The sequence below is a fragment of the Aquarana catesbeiana genome, linkage group LG04 (genome assembly GCF_042186555.1).
Source record: "Aquarana catesbeiana isolate 2022-GZ linkage group LG04, ASM4218655v1, whole genome shotgun sequence".
Lineage (NCBI taxonomy): Eukaryota > Metazoa > Chordata > Amphibia > Anura > Ranidae > Aquarana > Aquarana catesbeiana.
Genome location: NC_133327.1, coordinates 542992790 through 543019411, shown reverse-complemented (window position 1 = coordinate 543019411; position 26622 = coordinate 542992790). Strand labels below are relative to the sequence as shown.

The following is a 26622-nucleotide window of genomic DNA, read 5'->3' as shown; positions in this document are numbered from 1 at the left end:
TAGCCTCCACACTCTGTATGAGGAGGGTGCGTCAAAGGCCAGGTCCACCATCAAAGGTGAGTGGTCCGACAATGCCCTAGGTAGATACTTAATTCCTGTTATTAAATGAAGTATATTAGAAGAAACCAGACATAGATCAATTCGTGATAGGGTATTATGGGAATCAGATTGACACGAATACTCCCTCACACCAGCATGCTTCCATCTCCAGGCCTCCACCAGGTCAAATTGAGTTAGATAGGATCCTAAGGGCGTTGGGGGCATTGTAGAACATCGGAATCTGTCCATAGAGTTATCTAGCACTGTATTATAATCCCCCGCTATGATTAGTGGGCCTTCAGCAATTTCGAGTATTGTTCCCATCACCTTTTCAAAAAATTTCCTCGTAAAGGGTGGCGGGATATAGATATTTATCATCGTATATGGTTTACCTAGAAGTTCCATTACCAAGATGACAAAGCAGCCATTTGGGTCAATTTTAATGCGTTTAATGGAGATTGGTGCTGATTTGGCAATGAGAATAGACGTCCCCCTGGCAAAGGAAGAATAGGTGGAATGTAGAGCATAAGCTATTTTAGCTCTTTTAAGGGCCATAACTCTGGAGCCCTGGAGATGGGTTTCCTGGAGAAGGATCACATGCGGCCTGTGGCGTGCTAAGTAATCAAACATCACTGAACGCTTTATCTTAGAATTAAGCCCCCGAACATTCCATGATATCAGACGTAGAGTATTAATTTCTGAGTGTAATACATAAGATTGCGCGACCACCTTCCGAGGCACCCCAGAGCCACCCATCGTGTGGGACTCCAGGCTCCCCGAGAGGCGGGGGCGCAATTCCGAAAGCTTGTTTGAAAAATTTGCATATTATTCAGTACGTATACCCGAGCACCTTGATAATTTGTCTGATCCATAAACCTGCAAACATGTATCATAGAGTAGTAATAAGCATGTAACCATGGCATAAACGATGCCAACACCCAAAAGGTTTTCCAACCCTCCCATCCCACCCTAACCCTCCCGGCTCCCATACCCCAACTCATGAGAGCTTTGTACCCTAAATTGAAACTGCGTAGCAGGGGGTGTTTAGAACAGTCTCGTGGTCACCCTCCCGGGATAGCACTAATCAGGGGGAGATTGTGAACACGAGCTACCACCCGTGCAAACTTCCCGGGCAGAATATTCATCAGCCCGGCCTTAACAAAATATTCCTTTGGATGATGATAGAAATGTTTCAGTTCCGGCCCGCCTAACTGTAACCAGATTGGTCAGCCTGTAGAAGGATACTAATAGTTCCATCATGGGACGTACAGCATTGAACAGTTGTCTTCCTTCAGGTGGATAAGTGTTAGTATGGGAATGTCAATGTCCTGGGGTTTATTTGCAATCTTCATTGTGAATATTAAAGATTAGTAGCTCAAAGGATGTCAATGAACAAAGAGCTCTGCTGTCATTGAACAATAGGGGGATGTATTGGTCATCGGGGGGGTGATCTCCGCGGCAGGTTCTTTTGTTCAAAAGGTCCCAGTGCGTCTGCCCAGTGAGCCGCTTCTTTCGGATCAGTGAAGAAATGGGCTTTGCCCTGATGAATGACCCGAAGGCGTGCAGGATACAGCATGCTGTATGGTAATTGTAGATCACGTAAACGCTTCTTGACCGCTAGGAAAGTGGCACGCTGTTTCTGTGTGGCTACCGAGAAGTCAGGGAAGATGGTGATGCCGTTACCGTTGAAGAGTATATTCCCCTTCTCCCTGGCCGCTCTGATGATGGCTTCTCTATCCCTGAAATGCAGCATCTTAATGAGCATAGCGCGTGGGGGGGCCCCAGGGGGTAAGGGGCGCAATGGAACCCTATGGGCCCTCTCGATAGCAAACATGGTGGAAAATACATTGGCGCCAAATACTGACATCAGCCATTGCTCCATAAACTTTTCTGGGGCCTTGCCCTCTGCCCCTTCTGGAAAGCCTAGGAAGCGGAGATTGTTGCGTCTTAGACGGTCTTCCATATCTGTAAGCTTATCAGCCATATAATCTTGGGCCTGGCGCAACTCCCTTACAGATCCCTGCAAAGGGCGCGTGTCATCCTCTAAATCTCCTATGCGCTGTTCCGCATTGTGCACTCTATGTCTCAGGTTTTGTACATCATGTTTCAGGAATGATAGATCAGTTTTAATTGAGTCCATCTGTGTGGTAAGGGAAGCATGGCTGTGCTGTATGGCCTCCATGATTTGTGAGAGAGAGGGTTCTGCAGGGCCTGCAGCCGTATCAGCATTAGGATCAGACACTGAGTCTCTGTCCTCTGGGGAGGGGGATAGCAGGGGGTCTTCAGGGCTGCTGCCAGGGATATATTGTGACTCACCCTTCCCTCGATGCTGCTGGATTATCAAAGAGGTGGATGGCTGACCTTGCTTCTGAGCGTGGAGCCGGCCGGCGCCATTTTGCTGCGGCGGGCATGGCTGTGATGGCGGACCGAGTCTCGAGGTTTCCTCCATGGCCGGACCGTATTTCACCATGATCAGAGGTGCTCTGGAGTCCTGGGAGGTTAATGAGCTGAAGGATGGTTGTGGATGGCGGCCGGGCTGGCAGGATGGCTGAAGGATCTGAGTGAGACGGACGGAGCTCAGGCTCTGCACGTCTTCACATCCCGGTCGTTGGCCACGCCCCGCCCCAATCTGCAGATAATTAGCCGACCAAACCCCTGTCTTAAATTTGAAAAACTTTGGCATCCTTGGATAAAACAACAGTTCCTGTCAAACTTCAATGACTCTGTCCTGTTGCCATGGTAACAGATTAAATGACTTACAGAGACACCCATTCTAAGGCTTCAAAGAGAACTAAAAAGAATAATAAACTGACGAGCGGGACAACCTTGTGGACCATACCTCTACCTTTCAACCCTTTTTCTTCTTTCTCTTTCCTTTTCTCCACCTTACGATTAAAGCTCATTATCAGAATTTATTTGACCTATATACACTCTACTTGTAAACAATATGTATAGTAGGTATAAATCATTTAAATACCTACAAAAGTAACTAAGGAAATTATATATATCTTTAATTTAGGTTTACGCGAACCCAATGTTTAATATTTGAAATTTCATGATATTTACCTATATAAACCCTACTGTAAGCTTACTTTATAGATCCTTGTAAACTTACTTTATGTATCTTTATAACATTGTATACTCAATAAACTTCTTTTGACAAGGAAGTAGTTAATCAATGTAAAGAGGTGTTTGGTGCACTTTAATTTGAGTACTCACACTGCACAGACCCACTCCATGGATACACTATAATATACTGCTATACAATGCGCCAAACGTACAGTGACGCACAGAACTATATGGTGTTAAACTAGCAGTAACGCACACAGAAGTAAATGGCGTTAAACTGGCAGTAACGCAATCAAATAGACAGTGTTCAACCATCACTACACGCTATCTGAACTGTCCCTACTCTAGCTATACACTAATGTAAAGATTACTGACACGGTCTCACTACACTACAATGAAAATATCTGAGCTGTTCCTACTCTAGCTGCACACTATGCAAAGCTGAATGATGGTCCTCCTCACTACACTAAACTAATATTCTACACTGACAATTGAAGCAAAATAGCACAGTATAGCACACTAACTAACTAATAGCACTGAACAGAGTCCTCTTCTAACTCTCTCCATGCCGAAATCACACTGAAAATAGCTGCCATTGAAAGAATACTTTTATACTGTGGGGTGGGAATGAGCCATGATTCAATAAAGTCATGATGACAGTGTCCAATCATGACTCTGACAGTGCTCTGTGCCCTGATTGGTTGAAGCTTTCACTGCTTCAGCCAATCAGGGCTTGCAATGCACTCGGGGGGGTCGAAAGACCCGTTTGTTCGGCTGTTCATCGAACGTCCAAACAGTGAAAGATCTGTCCGAACTTATGCTCGGGCCGAACCGTTCGCCCATCCCTAGTAAACACCAGTTCCTAGAAGACACCCTTTTTTACAGTTTATGGAAGACACCCTCAGCTCTCTCTTCCTATTAACTGTTCTCCAGACATTGCAGCTTTGGCTACGGCTCAAGAATCTTTCAATTCTATTTGGGGTGACGTTCATGATTCCCTCCGAACAGCTGCTGACAAATGCAAAGTTTTGCTGACCGTCGCAGGTGTAAACCGCCTTCTCTACAACCAAGGGACAAAGTCTGGCTTTCCACCAGGAACATCAAGCTCTGGGTTCCTTCTCTGAAGTTTGCCCTGAGATTCATTGGCCCATACTCCATAACTTCTAGCTGAATCCGGTTTGTTTCAAACTTCAGATTCCCAAAAGCCTCAAAATCTCAAAACGCCTTCCATGTTTCCCTTCTGAAGCCTTTAGTCCTCAATAAGTTCTCTCGTCCTCTCCCTACCGTGACCGCGGTTTCTGAGGATAATCCGGAGTACGAGGTTAGTCAAATTCTGGATTCCTGGCTCTGTAAAGGAATTCTTCAGTACCTCATGCATTGGAAAGGGTTTGGTCCTGAGGAGAGGTCTTGGATCACTGCATCTGCTGTCTGTGTGCCTAGTCTGTTGAGGAGATTTCATCTGAGGTTTTCCACCCCAAGCCTGGGCCCAAGCGGGGAAGAGGCAGGGGAGGCTTCGTAAGAGGGGTGGTACTGTCATGGATCTGCAGTAATGTTCATATCTGTCTGCTTACCTCTGTGTTCAGCTTAAGAGACCGGCTTCCTGTTCACCTGTCTGTTTAAGTAATCTTCCCTCAAGCATGGCTCCACCCCAGCCCCAAACTGGGAACACTATATTAACCACTGCAATGCAAGCTAGCCTCGCTAATCAATATTGTGTGTTTGGCTTCCTGTGTGCTTCTTGCCGTATGCTCTACGTCTGATCCTGTTTACCGATCTTGGCTTGTCCTTGACTGTCTGTCTGCTTTTTATCCCAACCTTTGGTATGTTCTTTGACTATCCCTGCCTGCTTGTTGCCCTGACCTTTTGGCTTATCTCCTGACTATCCCTTGTTGTCCCGGTCTTTTGCTTCCTCTCTATCCTCCAGTAGCCTACCGTGAGCGTGAGCTGGGAAACCCTGGGGGCCACGACCTGGAGCCAGTTGCAGCGAAGTCCATCCCCACCATCAGGGGCTCTGTTGAATACCTGCTGGCTCTTAGATTCCGTGCCCTGGGGAATTTCATGCTCTAGCTCTTAGTGTAATCCTTGTTGGTGCTCCAGAGGACCTGCTTTCCTGAACCACCCAGAGCTCCATCTGCACCAGTCAACCGTAGGGCCCACTACCTTATCGGTGCACTCCTGATTCCAATGGGGTGCATCTGTCACCTGGCTTCAGGTGACCTGACAGCACGTTTCCCTGACACTCTGCTACTGGAGGTTGGGGATTTTAATAATTTTTTAGACCTAGGAACGGGATAAACTATTGGCCCCTTCCCATGTTCCCGCCATGGGTGGAGGGCTTACTCCTTTTGCTCGCCTACTTGGGGAGCTTGGATTAAAAGATGTGTGGAGGATGCATCACCCAGATACCAAAATGGTTTCATGTCACTCAGCTGTCCATGGTGGATTGTCTAGATCTGGGTCTAGGAAATGATGCAATGCTATCATTGGTGGACACCTTCGATAATGAAAGCAGACATATTTCTCTGATCATTCTCTGTTCTAGATGGAGTTAAATATTGATATAGACTTGAACTTTATTATTAATTATTCAAATATTTATAGAGTTTAATAGACATAATAGAGGAATAGAAACAATTTTTTAATAAGCATTGGTCAATTTTATGAAAAGATAAATCCTAACAAAAATCCTCCCCAAAAAAGACAAAAAATGTTTTATAGAAAAATGAACGTGATCAGGAACAGAATAATTAAAAATGTAATAAATCCCCCTCCAAGGAGGTAGCATTCTTAGATACAAAAGGGTTATTTAGGTGTAAAGGGTGCATACTGTGCAAGGTAAGTAAAGGCAGAAGGAGAAAAATTACACATTTTGGGCTAATCTTAAAAATATAGAATATGAGATTAAACCATTTATTTCCTGTGACACAAAGTTTGTATGTATGTACTGGAATGCCCATGTATGCTCCAGTATGTAGGGAGGACAATGAGGAAATTGAGTACCCGTATTGGGGAAGATGTTAATAATAATAGGAAAGGGTATGCAAAACAGTGCTTTAAGACACTTTACAGAATGTCATGATACAGACCTGAAGAAATTTGTTTTCTTATGGAATATATAGGGCGATTGAACATTGGCGAGGCATGAATAAGAAAAAAGAAACATTATTATTATATGAGCTTGACACTCATAACCAAAGGGGGTAAAAATATGGACATAGACTTGAACTACTTTAATAGTAATTATTATAGTATTTTTAATATAGGTTTGGAATATTAATATTTGTATTGATTATTACGATTATTAAGTAGCAGCGGGATGTGTAATGTCCATAGCACTTCCTGAAGAGTGCTATTTGGATGAAATGCGTCAGTCAGAGTTATGTGATGTCATCCTGCACACCTACTGAGCTCGCACAAGGCTGAGAGGTGGAGCTGGTACCGATCAACATTAGGCAATATATCTGAATGTTAGAGGACAGCAAACTATGTGAGTGGTATTGTTTTTATGCAGTTTTAAAGTTAATAAATGATTTCACGATATGGCAATTCTTTTATGCTTTTTCCTCTTCCATCAGTGTGTGTGGTATGAAAGAAAGAGAGAGTAACAACATACCGGCTGATGAGTGGAGATCTGGTCTGTCGGAACATTAGAACACCTAAGGAAGGGAGAAATAAGTAGAGTGGTGAATACCTCAGGGAATAGTTCGGTGAAGGGTCCGATATCTCGACGGCAAGATGGGCCAGGTGTGCATATTAGCACATGGCTATCCAGAGACAGGTTGAGTGCCACCTAGTGTGGAGTACATGTGACTGTCAGTGTAAACCTGTTGCGGGCAGTCGAGCGTAGTCAGTGTGAGAGGTAGGGTCACAGTGCAATGGAGCAAGTTCTGCTACAAATTGGCAAAAACAGCAAAGACGCATGAATTTTTGGTGCAAGTGTACCGGGCGGAAGCCGTGACCAGGAAAATGTGTTTACGACTGATTCAAACTCTTTCGCACCGGGAAGGAAACAATGGAGGATGAGCTACATTTGGGCTGGCTGTCGACAAGCAGAAGCCCAGACATAATCGAGCGAGTGTGATAAATGCTGGCATGAGATCAGCAACTTACTCTACGATAGATGGTGGAGGAATTGAACACTAGCAAGAACACGGTGAGCACCATCGTCAGCGAAGATTTGGGTAAGCGGAAGTTCTGTTCCCGATTTGTGCCACACAAGCTGACAGATGAACAGAAAGCAAAACAGATGGAAACCTCTAGAGATTTCATTACCAGGTGTGACCAGGATCCATCCTTTCTGCGAACCATCGTAACAGGGGATGAGACATGGTGCTACCAGTTTGATCCGGAATCCAAGCGACAAATGATGAAATGGCATTCACGTCTTCCCCGTGACCCAAAAAGAGTCGCCTGCAAAAGTCCAAGGTCAAGGCAATGTTGATCTCCTTCTTCGAGAACCATGGCATCATCCATAACGAATTTGTTTCTGTGAGTCAAACCATGAATGCTGCATTCTACGAGAAAGTTTTTAAATGGTTGCTATGACGCATCTGCTGTGTTTGGGCAGAGTTGCACAGGACTGGACAGTAGATGTTGCTGCACAATAACGCGCCAATTCTTGGCTCAGCACGGCGTACTTGTTCTCGATCGTTTACTTTACCCCCCTGATCTGGCGCCTGCGGACTTCTGTTTCCCCGCCTGAAGAGTGTCACGAAAGGCACCCGTTTTGTGAACGTGACGGCAATCCAAGAATGTGTAACAGCGGTTCTGTGATCAATTCCTAAAGAGGCGTTTACTGACAGTTTGAATAAGCCTTATGGAGGTTACCAAAAGTGTGTTGTGAAGGATGGCGATTCTTTTGAAGGTCAATAAAAGTTATTTGTTTATATCTTCTGTTTTGTTTGTTTTCTGATACCATTCACCAAACTTTTTAGCTATACCTCGTATGTACTCATATGCAGACCATCCAGGTCACTAGTAATCACTTATTTTGGCTTTAAAGTAATAATTGTAAACTTGACTTTAGGGAACTCCAAAAATATGCAGTGTCTTTACGATGACTCACCGAGGTTGACATACTAAAGGCATACAGACTGTTAACTTTGGAAGGGAAGTTGCACTTTGCAAGGTAATTATACCTAGTGCTTAGGCCCCTTTCACACGATCGGACCGTTCAGGTCCGCCTGTCAGTTTTGACGGCGGACCTGAACGGGCGCTCCATGTTAGCCTATGGAGCGTCGGATGTCAGCGGAGACATGTCCGCTGACATCCGACCCCGTCCGATCCGCTAAAAGCAGACGTATGGCTCTACGTCCAGATCCGTCGCTGGCGGATCGGATCGGGTGAGATCTGACGAAAACGGACACGCTGTCCGTTTTCGTCCGATCCCTCCATAGGCGGCAGCGGCGCCTGACAAGCCCCTCCCCGCTCAGTGAGCAGAGAGGGACCTGTCATCCGCCGGCTCAGCGGAGATCAACGGACTGATCTCCCGCTGAGCCGGCGGACCGAGGCGGGCTCCGTAGAAACGGAGCCCGCCTCGTGTGAAAGATTACTTAGTGAGTCAGGGGAACGCTGATGACTTCCATCGTCCACTCACGTGGAAGGAAAGATTATGTTTTTTTTCCTTGCACGTGATTGAATATACTTTGCAAAGTAATATTTCACCACGTTCAGTAAGCTATACAGATAATTCCACTGCAAAATGAACAGCTGATTTACCTTTAGTAAATCAACCTCACTGTGTTCTTGTGTGCTGCAGGATGCCTCAGCTACTATAACTGATGTTGATCTTGGAACAATCCAGGCAGCTAACGGACATTCTCTTCCAAATAAGGGGAAAAAACTCTAACATGACATCAACACCAAGATTAGGAAACAGGTTTTAACCCAACTAACCAGAGATAATATAAAGTCCTGAAAATAGAAAGAGCCAAAGTAAACGTTGTAGTTTCATTTTCCATTGAAACTGAAATGTGTAGCTAGCAGTATCCACCGTGCAACACACAGGATTTATTTGTTGCTGCCAAGTTTTCCTTTAGTGACTCACCGCTGACATAACCTATGTCTTCCGCTCTCATTCACTTTTTTGTTACCACTTTGCTACTTTATAACAATCTTTGGGCTTTCAAGTGGAATTCTTTTCTTTACTTCTTTAGCATCCTCTTTCCTGTTTTTCCCCCCTTTTCTCATTCCTTTTAATTGAGTCACATCTCAGGGATTGTGTTGATAAATACCCTGATAGTTATTGGTATGTTATATACACTGTGATTTTATTTATGTGATAAATTATCTTTAGCTCTTTGCGCTTGATAATTATTTTTACTGATAATTGTTTTACCTGATTGATTACAATATTCTACACTAATAAAGATATACAGAGTTTTCACCTATTCACCTGTCAGAGAGACCATAAAGCACAAGTGTGCTATGTGTCTATTTGTCTGGGAATTTCCCTGGACTAACAGGTGTCTATGTACAGCTGCCTGTGCAAATTGGTTAAAAGCTGCGGCTGTACTTGTATCACCGCACAGCCAAACATTTGCATGCATTCAGCGATGTCTTTGGAGGCAGGCAGCTTAACTACTTCAATACTGGGCACTTTCACCCCCTTCCTGCCCAGGCCATTTTTTAGCTGTCGCAATTTGAATGACAATTGCGCTGTCATGCAACACTGTACCCAAATGAATTTTTAATCATTATCTTCGCACAAATAGAGCTTTCTTTTGGTGGTATTTTATTTTTTTTTTTTTTTTAAAAAGACCGAAAATTTTGAAAAAAAAAGTTTTTCTTAGTTTCTGTAAGTAAATTTTGTAAATAAGTAATTTTTCTCCTTCACTGATGTGTGATGATGAGCTGCACTGATGGGCACTGATGAGGCGGCACTTATGGCCACTGATGAGGCGGCACTTGGCGGCATTGATGATCAGGCGCTAATATGCTGCACTGATGGGCAGTGATAGGTGGCACTGATAGGGCACTAATAGGTGGCACTGGTGGGCACTGATAGGTGGCACTGGTGGGCACTGATGGGTGGCACTGGTGGGCATTGATAGGCGGCACGAATAGGCGGCACTGATGCACTCTTATGGGAGGCACTGCTGGGCACTGAAAGGTTGCACTGCCTGGCATCACTTATGAGCACTGATTGGTGTCACTGGTGGGCACTGATTGGTGGCACTGGGCACTGATTGGTGGCACTGATGGGCACTGATTGGTGGCAATGATGGGCACTGCTGGGCCTTTCCTGTAACCAGGGCACTGATTATCTTCTCTGGTCTCCCCTGCGAGGAGATACCGCCGATCGGCACTCCTCGCCACACACTGTCAGTGTGAGGCGAGGAACGGCATTTCCGCATTTACATGTGACCGGCTGTGATGTCCACCAAGAAAGAGAGCCGCACCACTCCTCCATCATTTGAGGGTGGGTGGGCGTCAAGTTGTTAGACCGGCCATAGATGGAGCAATTTTCTTTCCTGCAACATAGTCAGATAGGAGAATCCTTCCCGTCAAGCTATTGTGTTCTCCTGGCGGGACGAGCCGTCCCAGCCGGGAGAACACACAGTGAATATTGCTAGCTGGTATAGCCGCTAGCAATAATCGCATGAAATATTCGACATGCTGGTTGTACCCAAGTGGATCGATCTACTTGCGTATGTTCAGCCTGACCATACATGGTTAGAAACCTAGCCTATCCCTGCTGAAACGGCCAAAATTCAAACTGTCTATGGCTGGTTTTAGTCTAGGTTTTTTTGCTGTTAACGTGGGTTTGTGAAACATTTCTTGGGAATACAGTGTTTGAATGAGATCTTATGCAGTGGAGAATTTTGGAAACCATTGTTTCTTTTTGGCGATTCCATGGCCGTCCTCAATTATAAGACTGGACATGTTTGGTACCTATTTACTCAATGCAGCTTCATCTTTTATAGTTTACAAAAAATGTGAGTATAACATTGTATTTGTTTGCACTATAATACGTTTTGTAAATATTCACAGCAGAAGCCAATCTGCAGGTACCCGGCACTCGATGTCTTCTGGCACCCTCCGATCCTCAAAAAAGAACGCAGAACAGGGATCTGCCTATGTAAACAAGGCAGATCGCGGTTCTGACAGAGGGGAAGGGATGGATTATGTGTTCCTGCAAAGCAGGGAATAAAATCAATTTCTTCCCCCTAGTAAAAGCAGCACATAGAGTACACAAACACTGGCTAGGCACACGGTTAACCCTTTGATCGCACTAGATGTTTAACCCCTTCCCAGCCAGTGTCATTAGTACAGTGACAGTACATATTTTTAGCACTGAGCACTGTATTAGCGTCACTAGTTTCAGCAAAGTGTCAAAACTGTCAGTTAGTTTCCGACTTCCCGCCGCAATATCTTTTCAAAATTGTCGGTATTTTTTGTTTGATAGTGCAAAAAAAAAAAAAAAAAAAAAACGCAGAGGTGATCAAATACCACCAAAAGAAAGTTCTATTTGTGGGAAAAAAATTACATGAATACTATTTGGGTACAGCATCGCACTGCCGTGCAATTGTCAGTTAAAGTAATACAGTACCGCATTGTAAGAATTGGCCTGGTCATGAAGGGAGGTAAATCTTACGGGGTTAAGGGGGCATGGCAGGGGGTGTGTCCTATACCTACATACTTTTGCAAATAGGTGTCCCTCGTTTGTATCCCAAAGTTGGGAATACTGCTGGGACAAGGTCATCTAGTGCCCAAGGCAAAGATGCCAAGCGGTACCCCCCGCCCCCCTCCCCCCTCCCCAAGATGTATGAGCATTTTATCAAATATATATCAAAGAAACATTTCTAAAACATTAGCAGCGCTAGTGTAAAAATAGCAAATATTAAAAAATATCAATGAAATTGCTTAAGAGTCCACTTAAACAAAGTATCAAATGGTGTTCCACTCAGTGAAAGTCCATTAAGAAAAGGTAGGTGTGTATAAACTAGACGATCGTGGAAGAAAATATTAGCAGCGATCCCAAGTCTCCATCACCACACCACTTGTGCCACAGGCCTGTAGGTAATCCACTTACCAGACCCTGCTGATTAACACGTTTATCAATCAAGGGATAATCGCTGTTCACTGGACACTTTTCATCTGTATTTTGCTCATTGCAAACAATAGATAAAAAAAATCCATATAGCGTAATCCAGTACAACAATTATTTATTAATTTAAAAATTATCTCACAAAAAACACTCACAATGTTTGCATAATATAAGGGCATGTAACATCAATACTATGTCAGTCGTGCATTCCCCTCTAACCTCTCACCGCTCCCGCGGTGTTCCCGGGAAGGACAGACGAGGATAAGCCGACTCTGTAGATAGCTGCGTAGCAAGGGCATTGCTACGCAGCTAGCTACAGAGTTGGCTTATCCTCGTCTGTCCTTCCCAGGAACACCGCGGGAGCGGTGAGAGGTTAGAGGGGAATGCACGACTGACATAGTATTGATGCTACATGACAAAAAACAAAAGAGAAAAGAGAATTCTTCAACGAGGAACGCGCAATAATCAATATTATGAATATAAATACTAATTTTATTGAAAAAATCACAATAATCACCAATCCAAAAATATACTGTAAACACAGGTACCATCACCAATTAAAAAGGACAACATTGTCATGGACAGACGCAGATGGTCACCTCTCACAGCCAAACTCTCACACCAAGCAATTAAACTTCATACAGAAATTGTGCATGAATAGTTACAACAATAAATATATATGCACTACTATGCTGAAAGTCCTTAATGATCAGGAGAAGGCAGCAGGTTGATGCAGATGAGTATTGCTTGGGTGGTGGGGGAGTGTAAAGACCGGCCTGGTTGTCAAAGTGAAAAACTCCTGGGATCAGGAGACCCAGAGCGGGGAAGGAGGGGAGGTACGGGAAGTGTGGAGGGTCTATGGTAGGAAGAAATGGATGAAATCCGAGTCACGGATGAAACGCGTCAGCATGACGCCATCACGCTGCCCATAGTGTCTCGGCAGCTTCGCAGATCCACCCACTAGCCCCGTAACCACCGGCCTGAACCACAACGGCTGCCCGCACATACTCGGGGATACGGAACAAGAGGAAGTACATGGTTGCCAGTATACCCGGCTCCGGTGCGGTACCCAGTCAGGCTCACCACCATCCTTACCTTCACGGGACCGCCAACGAAAGTGCACATTACAGGATCCTGTGGAAGATACAGCAATCTGCAATCGTATCAACCCACCTGCTGGAGATGGTGACAGCTGTAACTCCTGCCCCCTGAGAGGACTGCAGTCGACACTGGGTGAGATTTAACCTGTATACACCCCAGTCTTGGGATAGCTACTATAATTAAGCACCTTGTGTCCACCACACTGCATCCAGTCAACAGAGATAGTCACCCAGCTCAGCTCCAAGTTATGTGCACTTGGCCTCCAACACCTTGAGCCATTACAGCTCCAGAGAGACATTTAACACACAGGCGTGTATACGCACTATAGTTGCTGTTGAAACAGCCCTGGGTTCCGCTGCTGGTGGTCTTCCTACCATAGACCCTCCACACTTCCCGTACCTCCCCTCCTTCCCCGCTCTGGGTCTCCTGATCCCAGGAGTTTTTCACTTTGACAACCAGGCCGGTCTTTACACTCCCCCACCACCCAAGCAATACTCATCTGCATCAACCTGCTGCCTTCTCCTGATCATTAAGGACTTTCAGCATAGTAGTGCATATATATTTATTGTTGTAACTATTCATGCACAATTTCTGTATGAAGTTTAATTGCTTGGTGTGAGAGTTTGGCTGTGAGAGGTGACCATCTGCGTCTGTCCATGACAATGTTGTCCTTTTTAATTGGTGATGGTACCTGTGGTTACAGTATTTTTTTGGATTGGTGATTATTGTGATTTTTTCAATAAAATTAGTATTTATATTCATAATATTGATTATTGCGCATTCCTCGTTGAAGAATTCTCTTTTCTCTTTTGTTTTTTGTCATATGCCTTTTGAATTCAGAGGAACACACCCACATACGGTCGGTGTTAGCAACTATCTTTAATTTATACAGACAAGGTTAATTTCACCTTCAGTCTGTCCTAATAATATTTAACCGCAGAGTTTTTTGGTTCTTTTATCAATTGTTTTCTTTTTATTGATGCTACATGCCCTTATATTATGCAAACATTGTGAGTGTTTTTTGTGAGATAATTTTAAATCAATAAATAATTGTTGTACTGGATTACACTATGTGGAATTTTTTTATCTATTGCTTGCAATGAGCAAAATACAGATGAAAAGTGTCCAGTGAACAGCGATTATCCCTTTGATTGATAAGCGTGTTAATCAGCAGGGTCTGGTAAGTGGATTACCTTCAGGCCTGTGGCACAAGTGGTGTGGTGATGGAGACTTGGGATCGCTGCTAATATTTTCTTCCACGATCATCTAGTTTATACTCGCCTACCTTTTCTTAATGGACTTTCACTGAGTGGAACACCATTTGATACTTTGCTTAAGTGGACTCTTAAGCAATTTCATTGATATTTTTAAATATTTGCTATTTTTGCACTAGCGCTGCTAATGTTTTAGAAATTTTTCATTGACATATGTTTGATGCATCTCGTTTTAGTATAACATAGTTTTTTTTATCTCTCATTCTTTGATATTTATGAGCATTTTATGTCAACAAAAATTCCCTCCCTCCCCTCCAAGAAAATTAATAAGCACTAAAATTAATAAGCACTAATCTGCAGGATTACCCCCAAGCACCAATATTTGCAAGCCAAAATTCTCCCCAAACAAAAATTCCCTCTCTTACTCCTGCCAGCTTGTAGGCAGGCATTCACGATGCAGCGCCTCACCCCCCTTATATGATACCACAGCGCTCAGGGCAGCCTCCCCTTCTGCCTACCCCTTATCCCTTGGACACACGGAGAGCAGATCTAAATTGAACCCACACAAGTGCGATGGGGACATTCAACAGGGGGACAGGGGTGCTGACGGGGGACCTGAGAGAAGGAGGATTGGGGCTGCTCTGTGCAAAACCACTGCAAAGAACAGGTAAGTATTACATATGTATTATTAAAAATTAAAATTTCAATTTACAATCACTTTAATGTATGCATGTGAGACAGGGAGCTTAGATGGTAAGCTCTTAAGGGCAGGGATCTGTGTAAATTTACAGGATTTATTGCACTGTACAGCCAAGAGTTTTGAGAATGACACAAATATTTATTTTCACTAAGTCTGCTGTCTCAGTTTTTATGATGGCAATTTGCATATACTCCAGAATGTGATGAAGTGTGATCAGATGAATTTCAATTAATTGCAAAGTCCCTCTTTGCCATAAAAATTAACTTAATCCTATGAAAAAAAACATTTCCATTGCATTTTTGAAGAAGGCTTTAGGGTACCCAAGAAAGTCCAGCAAGCACCAGGACCGTCTCCTACAGTTGATTCAGCTGCGGGATTGGGGCACCACCAGTGCAGAGCTTGCTCAGGAATGGCAGCAGGCAGGTGTGAAGGCATCTACATGCACAGTGAGGAGAAGACTTTTGGAGGAAGGCATGGTGTCAAGAAGGGCAGCAAAGAAGCCACTTCTCTCCAGGAAAAACATCAGGGACAGACTGATATTCTGCAAAAGGTACAGGGATTGGACTGCTGAAGACTGGGGTAAAGTCATTTTCTCTGATGAATCCCCTTTCCGCTTGTTTGGGGCATCCGGAAAAAAACCTTGTCCAGAGAAGAAAGGTTGAACGCTACCATCAATTTTGTGTCATGCCAACATTAAAGCATCCTGAACCATTCATGTGTGGGGTTGCTTCTCAGCCAAGGGAGTGGCCTCACTCACAATTTTGCCTAAGAACACAACCATGGATAAGGAAAGGAAAAAAACATCCTCCAAGAGCAACTTCTCCCAACCATCCAAGAACAGTTTGGTGATGAACAATGCCTTTTCCAGCATGGAGCACCTTGCCATAAGGCAAAAGTGATAACTGAGTAGCTTTGGGAACAAAACATGTACATTTTGAGTCCATGGCCAGGAAACTCCCCAGACCTTAATCCCATTTAGAATATGTGGTCAATCCTCAAAAGGCGGCTGAACAAAAACAAACCCACAAATTCTGAAAAACTCCAAGCATTGATTATGCAAGAATGGTCTGCCATCAGTCAGGATGTGACCAAAAAGTTGATTGACAGCATGTCAGGGCGAATTGCAGAGGTCTTGAAAAAGAAGGGCCAACACTGCAAATCTTGACTCTGCATAAACTTTATGTAATTGTAAATAAAAGCCTTTGACAATTATGAAAGGCTTGTAATTATACTTCAGTGCACCATAGTAACATCTGACAGCAAACGTTGTGAACATTAACCACTTCCTGTCCGCCATATAGCAGAATGACAGCCGGAAAGTGGTTAAGTTATCCTGACTGGACGTCATATGATGTCCAGCAGGATAAGCCGCGATCGCGCGCACGCAGCGTTGTCCAATCACAGCTGATTACAGCGTAAACAGCAAGAGATGTTTATCGGCTTTTCCTCCACTCGCACTGACAGACGCGAGTAGAGGCAAGCCGATCGGCTGCTCTCCTGACATGGGGTGGGGGGGTCTGCGCTGATTGATTATCAGTGCAGTCCCCCCCCCAAGGATGCTCACCCATGCCCACCAAGGATGCCCACCCAGGACCACATGGTATGCCCACCCATGACCACCAGGGTTGCCAATCAGTGACCATTAGAGGTGCCAATTAGTGCCTATCAGCAATGCCTGCCAGTGCTTCCTCATCAGTGCTGCCTATCAGAGCCACCTCTCAGTACCCATCAGTGCTGCCTATAAGTGCCGCCTATAAGTGCCCATCAGTGCGGCCTTTCAGTGCCCATCAGTGCTGCCTATCAATGCCCATCAGTGCTGCATATCAGTGTCACCTATCAGTGCCCATCAGTGCTGCATATTAGTGCCTCATCATCAGTGTCCATCAGTGCCATCTATAAGTGCCCATCAGTGCAGCCTTTCAGTGCCCATCAGTGTCGCCTATCAGTGCCCATTAGTGCCGCCTATCAATACCCATAAGTGCTGCCTATCAATGCCCATCAGTGCTGCATATCAGTGCCACCTATCAGTGCCCATCAGTGCTGCATATTAGTGCCTCATCATCAGTGTCCATCAGTGCCATCTATAAGTGCCCATCAGTGCGGCCTTTCAGTGCCCATCAGTGCCGCCTATCAATACCCATAAGTGCTGCATATCAGTGCCCATCAGTGCTGCGTATTAGTGCCTCATCATCAGTGTCCAGCAGTGCCACCTCATCAGTGCTCATCAGTGAAGGAGAAAACTTACTTATTTACAAAATGTTATAACAGAAACAAAGAAAAACTTTTTTTTTTTTTTTTTTCAAAATTTTCGGTCTTTTTTTTTATTTGTTTAGCAATAAATAAAAACCCCAGTGGTGATCAAATACCACCAAAAGAAAGTTCTATTTGTGGGAACAAAATGATAAAAAATTTTTTGTTTGGGTACGGTGTTGCATGAATTGTCATTTAAAATGTGACAGCGCTGAAAGCTGAAAATTGGTCTGGGCAGGAAGGGGGGGAAGTGCCTGGTATTGAAGTGGTTAATATTTGTTTTATTCTCCAAAATTTTGCCCATGGCTGTATAAATACCTGTAATAAAAATCTAAAGGTGTGTCCAGCTCCACACAAGAAGGTGACTTTTCAGGGCAGCATGATGACACCTGAACCCAACCTTGGACTAGAATAGATCCTTCCGTAACCTCTTACTATGCGCCTCTTGTAATGTCAGCCGGCCTCCGCTAGGAGGCAGTGTATGACCTGGGCAGGCTGTAAGGAGGAGTCAGTGCAGAAGGGAGGAAAATAAAGTAAATTCCCAGCCAGGGGTGAGAGTGGAATGTGGAGGGATCGGGGGGAGAGGAGCATGTCATGGAGTAGTAGACTTCCCCGGAATGGACACAGCTGGAGCAGAGACATATAGGAAGGAGATCCAGTTGGTGACACCAAGAACCGAACCCGGAGCGCGATCTGTGTGTCCTGGTCTGTCTGCTTGGAGGGATCATGTGACTTGTATGGATGGACAATGGTGATGTGATGGGATTCATGGGACGATCACTGACAGCTCCGCTATGGCTCTGAGCAAAGGGCTCCGGATCCTCATCAAACATGATCCCTACAGCCTGCTACTGGAGTCCCGCTATAGGGAGGACTGTCTGCTATTCGAGTCCGGGACTGGGACCACTCTGAGTGAGTACTTACCGTATAGTGCACTGTCCATTCTACTGCACTGCCCTGCATGCTATGACAGTGATCGGGGTGCATTACACAGCTCTATGGATGATCAGCTGTCATATCACTGTACCTGCTGTGCAATCTGATTGTATAATCTCCAGTAAAATGCCCATACAACCAGATTGTACAATCTTTTAAGCTGTGTTTACACTTGCAGTCGGATGGAGTTAAAACACACACGGCTGGGCCACGTTTTTACTGCTCAATCTCAAGCCGCAAAGGCAGCGTATTGGGGTGTCCCCATTCCGCAGTTGCAGATCTGATACTCCATCATGTATGGTGAGCAGTACCATCTGCCCAATGTGACATTCAACTGCAACCAAGAGCAATGGTTTGGGTTTTTAGGGGGTTAAAACATCCGGCGAGGAGGCAGCTTCACCAGCTGTCAAACGCCACCAGAAAGTGATCCACCGCTGGACAGAGTCCTTAAAGTGTTACTAAACCCACCACAGTAAAATCAGTCTGTATATGCAGTAAAGCATGCTGGTTCTACTCACTGTGGAACCTAAGGGGTTAATCCTCCACATTGTATAAAAAGGCCGCTTGGTCACGTCTTCTCTGATCCTCCCCTTCTACAGTCCCCAATCCATCTGCTGATAGTACAGAGCCTTGGAGTCACGCTGCACATGCTCAGTTTGGTGTGTGTTGCTAGAGAGTTCTTCTTTATGTATATGTGATCAGCACAGGGCCAATCGGCACTGTCCAGACAGAGGGTCAGGGGTCATGCAGCCTCATAGGACAGTCAGAGGAGAATTAAAACTCCTACAAACTTTAACCAGACACTGATAGAATTCACAAGACTGCTATATACTGCTGATGAGAAAAGGTATTTAGCAGTTTATATTTACTAAAATAATTTCATTTCCATGTTCTGTGGGAGGCCAGATATAGTAAAAGCAGGTTCGTGGGTTTAGTAAGAGCATGCATGCATTGTACTCGGTGGTCACAGCGCAGACCTGTTCACCAGAATGGGTCACATTCAGTGGTGATATTACCTGCCCAATGCAACGGAGGGGTGGGGGCAATTTTTGCTGTGGTATGTATACACCCCCATCCACTGCCTGGCTAAGGGGAAGCGGTTCGGGAGGGGCAATAAAAACACAGCTCAGCTGCAGTCAAGCTGCATTTATACTCCCTCCTATTCCTACACACCTGAGTGGTTGTGTTCATGTGTCTCCAAAATGCGTCCAATAGCAATCACTGTAAGAGCCACGAATATCTGCGGCCACCTGTCATTAAAGTGAACGGGCAGTGGCGTAGCATGTGATGCCAGCGCCCAGGGCAAGGCAAGTAATTTGACCCCCCCCTAACCTGTGGACATTTAGATTCCCCAGATCCCCCTCCACTCTTATCACACCTCCAGATACCACTCCCCCTCCCATCCGTCTACTCTGATCACACCTCCAAATACCACCCCCCCTCCCATCCGTCTACTCTGATCACACCTCCAGATACCACCCCCCCTCCCATCCGTCTACTCTGATCACACCTCCAGATACCACCCCCCCCCCCTCCCATCCGTCTACTCTGATCACACCTCCAGATACCACCCCCCCCTCCCATCCGTCTACTCTGATCACACCTCCAGATACCACCCCCCCCTCCCATCTGTCTACTCTGATCACACCTCCAGATACCACCCCCCCCCATCCCTCGACTCTGATCACACCTCTGGATACCCCACCTCTCATCCCTCTACTCTGATCACACCTCCGGATAGCCCACCTCCCCCATCCCTCGACTCTGATCACACCTCCAGATAGCCCACCCTGATCACAGCTCCAGATACCACCCCCCCCCCCCCATCCCTCGACTCTGATCACACCTCCGGATAGCCCACCTCCCCCATCCCTCGACTCTGATCACACCTCCAGATACCACCCCCCCCCTCCCATCCGTCTACTCTGATCACACCTCCAGATACCACCCCCCCCCTCCCATCCGTCTACTCTGATCACACCTCCAGATACCACCCCCCCCTCCCATCCGTCTACTCTGATCACACCTCCAGATACCACCCCCCCCTCCCATCCGTCTACTCTGATCACACCTCCAGATACCACCCCCCCCTCCCATCTGTCTACTCTGATCACACCTCCAGATACCACCCCCCCCATCCCTCGACTCTGATCACACCTCTGGATACCCCACCTCTCATCCCTCTACTCTGATCACACCTCCGGATAGCCCACCTCCCCCATCCCTCGACTCTGATCACACCTCCAGATAGCCCACCCTGATCACAGCTCCAGATACCACCCCCCCCCCCCCCATCCCTCGACTCTGATCACACCTCCGGATAGCCCACCTCCCCCATCCCTCGACTCTGATCACACCTCCAGATAGCCCACCCTGATCACAGCTCCAGATACCACCCCCCTTCCCATCCCTCCTACTCTGGTCACACCTCCAGAACCCTATCTCTCTCCCCCCTCTCCTATCCATCTACTCTTATCACACCTCCAGATACCACCCCCTCCCATCCCTCTACTCTGATCACACCTCCGGATACCCCACCTCTCATCCCTCTACTCTGAACACACCTCTGGATACCCCACCTCCCCCATCCCTCTACTCTGATCACACCTCCAGAACCCCCCCCCCCCCCCCATCCCTCTACTCTGATCACACCTCCTGATAGCAAGTGGCTGGGGAGTTGGATTTTACTGCCCCTCCCCATGCTGCCGCCCTGAGGCAGCTGCCTAAATTGCGTTATGGTGGTGCCAGCCCTGTCTGCGCCCCTCAAAATTTTGCACCTGCGGCGATCGCACCGGCTGCCCCCCCATACTACACCACTGTGAACGGGGCCGGTGGCTGTACCTAGCCGTTCAGAGCTGCAGCCGGAATCAGAAGATTCCTCCTGCTACAATTTACACCGGCCTGAATCTCAAGTGTGATTGTGTGAAGTACTGCTATGTTTCAGTTGTCAGTGAAAGTATTACATTTGGGCTCATAAAGTAATAACAACTTCCTAATTTCATGCATGATTACTTTGTATTCTCGTTACATACTAAAGAATGACAGGTACAGCCCAGTATGACAGGGATAGAACTTCTGTCAGGTTTGTATCTGTCTGTGTCCAAGCTAAATAGGTTCATACTCTGAGAGCTTGAAGGGAAAATCAAAAATTTCGAGTTTTCTTCAGAAAAGGAATAGAGGGGAAATCTTCCAATGGGGACACTAGTTCCAGTGACCACTGTTTTAAGTCTGCATTCACACTGCCTTCTGCTTTTGGTTCATTTAGGCTGGGTTCACACCTATATGAATTGGATGCAGTTTTCTCTGCATCCAATTTGCATAAAGGAGATTGTGACCTTGGAAAAACAATATAAACGGCGCTTGCAAAACGTGAATGAATACAATTAATACACCATAATATTACATGAATGACTATGTAACTTAAGTGCTAAGTGCTCAAAAAGTGCATAAGTGCTTCAATGTTATTGCTGGTGCTCCACAATTAAATGGTGCCATACTGTGCTGTTGTGACCCCACTCACCAAATGGCAAGGACCCATAGCTTTGCAGTCTGGGGTCAAAAAGACTTGGATCCAATTGGATCAATTAGGATACTCTGACTGTGCTAATTTACATATGTATTCAATTTATACCCGAGAGCGGGTCCCTCCTCTCGCACAATCCAATAGGAAATAGCCAATTCCCTTAGGGGAGCAACTTGAGCGATTTTTCTTTTTTTTTTTTTTTTTTTTTACACTGTCTTCTTTGAAACCTCTTACAATTGAACAAGTAAAATGATCGAATACTCTGTTTAAAGATATATTTATTATGTAGATAGTGTATGTGAATCTATGTAAGTCAATGTACATGTTATTTAACAACCTTTGTAATAAATATCTTAATTCTTTTTTAATTTTTTGTGTTATGCCTATAAAGTCCATCATTCCAACCACTTTCTAATGATTTCTAATATCGGGACGTGGCATTTATTATCTATGCATCGTATCCACAGTGCCACTTTGTGGTGATACGAACTCCTTTACAATTCCCTTAGGCGTCAAAGCACCAACTTCCTTAATATGACATCATGTCCTGTTACCATCGTATATTCAATAAAGCTTTTAATACAGTCAATGTTTACATAATGCCAAGAAAATGACCTTAACAAAAAATAGATATATTACAAATATCTCCTACCTAGACAATTTATCTTAAAATCATACAAACAGTCTTTTTGACCGCAGACTGCAAAGTTGTGGGTCCTTGCCATTTGGTGAGCGGGGTCACAATAGGGGAGTGTGGCACACGGCACCATTTAATTGTGGAGCACCAGCAATAACATTGATGCACTTTTTGATCACTTTTTTTGGAGCACTTAACACTTTATTTTCATAGTCATTCATGTAAATCATGTATATTATGGTGTATTCATTCAGGTTTTGCAAGCGCTGTTTATACTGTTTTTCCATATTCCAGGGTCTAGTACCCATTTAGTTTTTCATTGTTTTCACTGCTCATTGCTCTGGGGCTTTGTTGCTTTATATCCTACAAGCACTGTTTATTTCAATCTAATTGTGAGATTATGACCGGCTCTCTATGGAGCGGGTTAACACATCTCCGCAGTGGCTCCGGAGCGAATTGCACAGGAGTCCAGTGCGTCTTTTGGTCTGTTTTCAGGTCCAAATTCGGCCAAAAATTTGGGCTGAAATTGGACTTGAAACTGTGAATGGAGACGCACCAGACTCCTGCTGTGAGCCGCATGCAAACCCAGCCTTAAACACAGGAGATATTATATGGAAAGTCTAACCAAACTATATGCTCCCCCCCCCCCCCCCCGCGTTTAAACGTGCTTGCACTTACATGCATTCAGAGTATCCAATCTGTGCTGGGCGCACTGCATTCTAAACACAGCAAAACTGAATGCACCTAACGCACAGTGTGAATTCTACCATTTAAAACCATTGCATGCGTTTCTATGTTTAGAAAAGTCTTAAAAACACAAGCATGTCATAAGGCCTACAAGAGCATTGCACTCACTTTCCTGTCACATCCTGTTGTGTCTCCTTGACATGAGGTAAAAGGAAAATCTCTCTGACAGGAAGAAATAAAACTGACAGGCCAAAAATGCTTTTTTGCTTTCCACACACATTAATCATTGTCTGTCCAGGACTGTGTAGTATTTGGTTTGTGTTCAACTTCTCCATTTTGAGGACACATCAGTTCACCTGTATTGTGTGTTTTGAAATTATGCAGGTGGATGGCGGGAAAAGCAATGTCAACATTGGGTGGAGTGTGACAAACAACACAAAGGAGCTACCTTTGCACTACAAAAGTAGAAAAGAACTATACAGGCTTCATTTTCAGGTTGTTATTCCTCCATCTTTTTTATACCAGCAAATTGCCTCACGAACCTTAAATCTGAGGCGTCACTGTGTAGTCTCCCCTTTCCGTCTCTCCTTTCCGTCTCTCCTCTCCTTCCCGTTTTTCACTAATGGCCCGTACACATGATCCGAATATCGTACGACAGATCGTACGACCGTTTTTGTTCAATAGTCGCAAGTAGAAATTGAATAGGTAGATAAAGTCACGAAAATTCTCGTACGACAGAAAAAAAATCGGAAGTGATGTCATGTGTTGTAATGTATTTGTATTGTATTTTCGGATGACAACTATACTGACTAAAAGAAAATCGTACAATCTGGAATCGTATGAGGAAAATTTTCGTGCATATGCGATCGAATAATATAGGATGAACTGCCGTGATCGGATGTCGAAAGTAATGTACACGCGATCCGAAAATCATATGATTCTTCCTCGGACGACCGTTTTTGTCCGATATTTGGATAGTGTGTACGGGCCATAAGGATGTCTTTTACTTTTTGTGCCATTAGGGAGGTGAGGAGAACAGAAAGGGGCCTCCTACGCGGTGACCATCAGAGGTTTGTTCGCCCAATACAGAACCTCTGGTTTACATTGGTGATTTTGGTGTCTGCGTGCAGGTATCGGAAGTTGCTGCTTCCGGTTGCTTGTAGAAGGAAAGGAAACTTGATACAAGTATCTGTCCTGCATTCTTGTTTTGGATTAGGCCTCATTTACATGGGCGTACTTAAGCGTACACCCATGCGAAGGGCCACCTTTGCCCATGTAGAATGCCCAGGTGTTCCATGTGTCCACGTGCAAGCAATCCTATTCATGGCTATTAGAGTGAAAAATGTCACCCGCATACCATGGGTCTCCAAAATTGGGTCCAAAGATTTATTCAGCGATCACATTGTTACAGCAACGTTTCAGAGCCAGCACATGCCTAATGAAGGGGTCCTGCGTGGCTCCAGAACGTTGCTGTAACAATGTGATCGCTGAATAAAGCTTATATAGCTATGTGTGAAAGCAGCCTAATGATTGGTAATCCGCAATGTGATACTGCTTTAAGCTGATCTCTTTCACATGTATTTTTAAATAACAATTAAATATACAAAACATTACTCAGTACTGCTTCGACCTGAGGAAGACAATGGACCATTCAAATGCTTGTCATAAAAAAAAAAAAAAAACTGTCAGTGCTAAAAAACCAAACAAAACATAATTACCTTTTTATAATAGGACATCATGACAGCTATAGTCCCTCCACTAATGTGTATATCACAAGCCTGTGATTTGGGGTTCAAGGATGCCATAGTAAAATATAAACGCATTTCTATGCGTCATAGCACAAAGGTGCAGTGATGGATTTATCGCTGTGATGTTGTGTTATGCATTGTCAATGACTGTCAGTGTTCATTTTGTACTTTGCCTGCATTTGCATAAATATGTATTCTGTATGCTTTTCATACTTGCAAGCAGGAACAAGCTTTAGAATTGTTTTTTTCTCATTTGTTTTTCCAGTTCTTTTATTGAACACATTGAAGCAAATGAACCTGGGAAAACCAGATATTTTCCGCCTTGTTTTATTTGATGATTTGTATTAACATTGCTGTGTAGTACTTAGTGTAGTATCCGCATGTCGGCGTCACAAATTGCTGTAGTGATATGCCAGAAAAGGAGAATCCACCAAAGACAACATTTGACAAGGGTTTAGACCAGGGGTCTCCAAACTTTCTAAACAAAGGACCAGTTTACTGTCCTTCAGATTTTAGAGGGACCTGTGGGAGTAGAAAATGTCCTGGCGTCCAGTGGGAGTAAACAATTCTGCCCCATCCTTGATGTCAATGGAAGGAATTCTGCCCCATTATTGGTGTCAGTGGAAGGAATTCTGCCCCATTGTTGGTGTCAGTGGAAGGAATTCTGCCACGTTGTTGAGTGTCGATGAAAGGAATTCTGCCCCATCATTGGTGTCAATGGAAGGAATTCTGCCCCATCGTTGGTGTCAATGGATGGAATTCTGCCCCATTATTGCTCTCAGTGGAAGGAATTCTGCCCCATCATTGCTGTCAGTGGAAGTAATTCTGCCCCATCATTGCTGTCAGTGGAAGGAATTCTGCCCCATTGTTGGTGTCAGTGGAAGGAATTCTGCCACGTTGTTGAGTGTCGATGAAAGGAATTCTGCCCCATCATTGGTGTCAATGGAAGGAATTCTGCCCCATCGTTGGTGTCAATGGGTGGAATTCTGCCCCATTATTGCTCTCAGTGGAAGGAATTCTGCCCCATCATTGCTGTCAGTGGAAGTAATTCTGCCCCATCATTGCTGTCAGTGGAAGGAATTCTGCCCCATCATTGCTGTCAGTGGAAGGAATTCTGCCCCATTGTTGGTGTCAGTGGAAGGAATTCTGCCACGTTGTTGAGTGTCGATGAAAGGAATTCTGCCCCATCATTGGTGTCAATGGAAGGAATTCTGCCCCATCGTTGGTGTCAATGGGTGGAATTCTGCCCCATTATTGCTCTCAGTGGAAGGAATTCTGCCCCATCATTGCTGTCAGTGGAAGTAATTCTGCCCCATCATTGCTGTCAGTGGAAGGAATTCTGCCCCATTGTTGGTGTCAATGGAAGGACTTCTGCCCCATTGTTGGGTGTCAGCAATGATCCTTGGTGTCAATAGAAGGACTTCTGCCCCATTGTTGGGTGTCAATGAAAGGTATTCTCCCCCATTGTTGGGTGTCAATGGAAGGAATAATGTCACATTGTTGGTGTCAGTGGAGGGAATTTTGCCCCATTGTCGGCGTCAGTGGAAGGAATTCTGCCCCGTTGTCGGCGTCAGTGGAAGGAATTTTGCCCCGTTGTCGGCGTCAGTGGAAGGAATTCTGCCCCGTTGTCGGCGTCAGTGGAAGGAATTCTGCCCCGTTGTCGGCGTCA

At 45.0% G+C, this 26622-nt stretch overlaps 1 protein-coding gene across 2 annotated transcripts in view; it reads left to right on the top strand.

The window, feature by feature from the left end:
- The first annotated feature begins 17912 nt into the window (after positions 1-17912).
- Positions 17913-26622, top strand: part of SYNJ2 (synaptojanin 2) — a 193114-nt gene continuing 184404 nt past the window's right edge. For both annotated transcript variants that reach the window (XM_073627896.1, XM_073627897.1), the window contains exon 1: positions 17913-18334. In XM_073627896.1, the coding sequence (XP_073483997.1) occupies positions 18217-18334 (118 nt within the window). In that variant the 5' untranslated portion in view covers positions 17913-18216. The remainder of the gene's footprint in view (positions 18335-26622) is intronic.